The following is a 1,872-nucleotide window of genomic DNA, read 5'->3' as shown; positions in this document are numbered from 1 at the left end:
TTCGAGATCCTACGAGATCTAGAAATGGAAGCGGAAGGAGAAGAAGAGGAAGAAGAAATAAGAGAAGTCCAGAAAGAAAACAGGAAAGACAACAAGGAAACGAATAACATAGCTTTGGAAAAAGAAGGAGAGAAGGAAGATCGGGAACAAGAATAGACCCAAGAACAGATCCAAATGGAAATAGATCCGCAGCAGGAACAAGAAGGAGAGGAAGAACAGATCATGAGGAAACTTTTACAGGAGTGGAAGCATCTGGATGAACGGTTTATACCAGATGACCAGAAACAACTCTATAAGGACATGTTCCAAAGATACAAGGAAAAACGAGGACGATGGACAACAAAGCAACCTGAGCAACTTGGAGCACAAGGAGATCAGAACACAGAAACAGGAACCACAGGGAAAGGTGGAAGGAAAAGGGGAAGGAGACCTATGAGTGAGACCATTCAAATGGTAGGAGAGATGCTGGTGAATTCAGGGAAAGTTGTACCATTGTCGGAGGTCTTCCAACAACCCCTAAAACTATTGAAATGATTATCACAACCTGGAATATCAGAGGGTTGAACAGTAAGGGAAAGCAAAGATACTTGAAAGAGAGACTCAAAAGGGATAAGCCGAATATAATGCTAATCCAAGAAACAAAATTAAGGGAAAGAAAACTAAGAGAGGTGATGAACAATTTCAAGCCGCATTACGAGATCATGGGTCAAGATGCGACAGGTAGTGCAGGAGGAGTAGCAATCCTGTGGAACCCAGAGGAAGTCCAATTTGAAGATTGGACTAGCATACCACGTATCCTCTCAGGGAGATTTAGAATTTTAGGTTCTCAAGAATGGATTCTTTTATCAAATGTATATGGGCCCCATATACAAAGTGAACGTAGGGCTTTCCTTCAGAACCTGGCAGTCATGCGATCCCTTTATCCTGCTTTGCCTTGGATAGTGGGAGGAGACTTCAATATGATAAAATCTCTAAACGAAAAAAAGGGCGGGCTCAGAAGAACAGAGATAGACATGGAAGCCTTCGGGGATTGGATAGTAGCTCAAAGGCTTGTAGACATACAGACAACAAATGGAATATATACTTGGAATAATAGGAGGGGAGGCAGACACCAAATCGCCTCCAGACTAGATAGATTCCTACTGTCAGAACAGATCATAAATTGGGACATTTTCATTGAAGCTGCGATTCTTCCTGGAATGGGATCAGATCATTGGCCGATTAAAGCTGAACTGGATATAAAAGCCAGCCCTAAGAGAAAGCCCTTCAGATTCGAAGCCTTTTGGCTCAGGGACAAAAATTTTATGAAGAAAGTAGAAGAATGGTGGAAACAAAGCAGTCAGAGAGGAAGAAACAAAATGCAGACATTCCAGATGAAACTAAAAGAACTGAAAGGGAACATTAAGAAATGGAATAAGGAAGAATTCGGACACATACTCAAAGATCAACAACTGCTAGAACAGAAGATGAAGCAAATCCAACAAGAAATAATAAATACAGGCAGAAGTGAGGACCTGGCTAAGGAGGAAGGGATCCTGATAGGGCAACTAGAAGAGAGGCGAAAACAAGAAGAAATCTTGTGGAGGCAAAAATCTAGGGTAAACTGGTTAAGAGAGGGGAACGGAATACAAAGTTCTTCCACCAAGCAATGATCCAGAGAAGGCAAAGAAATAGAATTTTCTCTATTAAAAATGAAGCAGGGACAAGAGTTATGCAGCATGAGGAAATAGAGCAAGTCTTGGTGAAGCATTTCAAGGATCTCCTCACGGAACCTAATGTTGAACGAGGAGAAGCTATTGAAAGAATTTGCAATGAGATTCCGAGCAAGATCACTAGAGAACAAAACCTAGCCTTGATGAGGGCAGCCACTCT

At 41.7% G+C, this 1,872-nt stretch overlaps 1 protein-coding gene across 1 annotated transcript; it reads left to right on the top strand.

Annotated features, from left to right (window-relative positions):
• The first annotated feature begins 701 nt into the window (after nucleotides 1-701).
• Nucleotides 702-1,652, top strand: LOC149233465 (uncharacterized). The gene has a single exon (XM_089382205.1). It carries the CDS (start codon nucleotides 702-704, stop codon nucleotides 1,650-1,652), a length of 951 nt encoding a protein of 316 aa, XP_089238331.1.
• Nucleotides 1,653-1,872: the final 220 nt, after the last annotated feature.

The sequence above is a fragment of the Pinus tabuliformis genome, chromosome J (assembly GCF_031772625.1).
Source record: "Pinus tabuliformis cultivar Carrire ecotype Pingquan chromosome J, CPIR1, whole genome shotgun sequence".
Classification (NCBI taxonomy): Eukaryota; Viridiplantae; Streptophyta; class Pinopsida; order Pinales; family Pinaceae; genus Pinus; species Pinus tabuliformis.
Note: the sequence above shows the minus strand (reverse complement) of the source record. Positions and strands in the feature narration are given on the sequence as shown.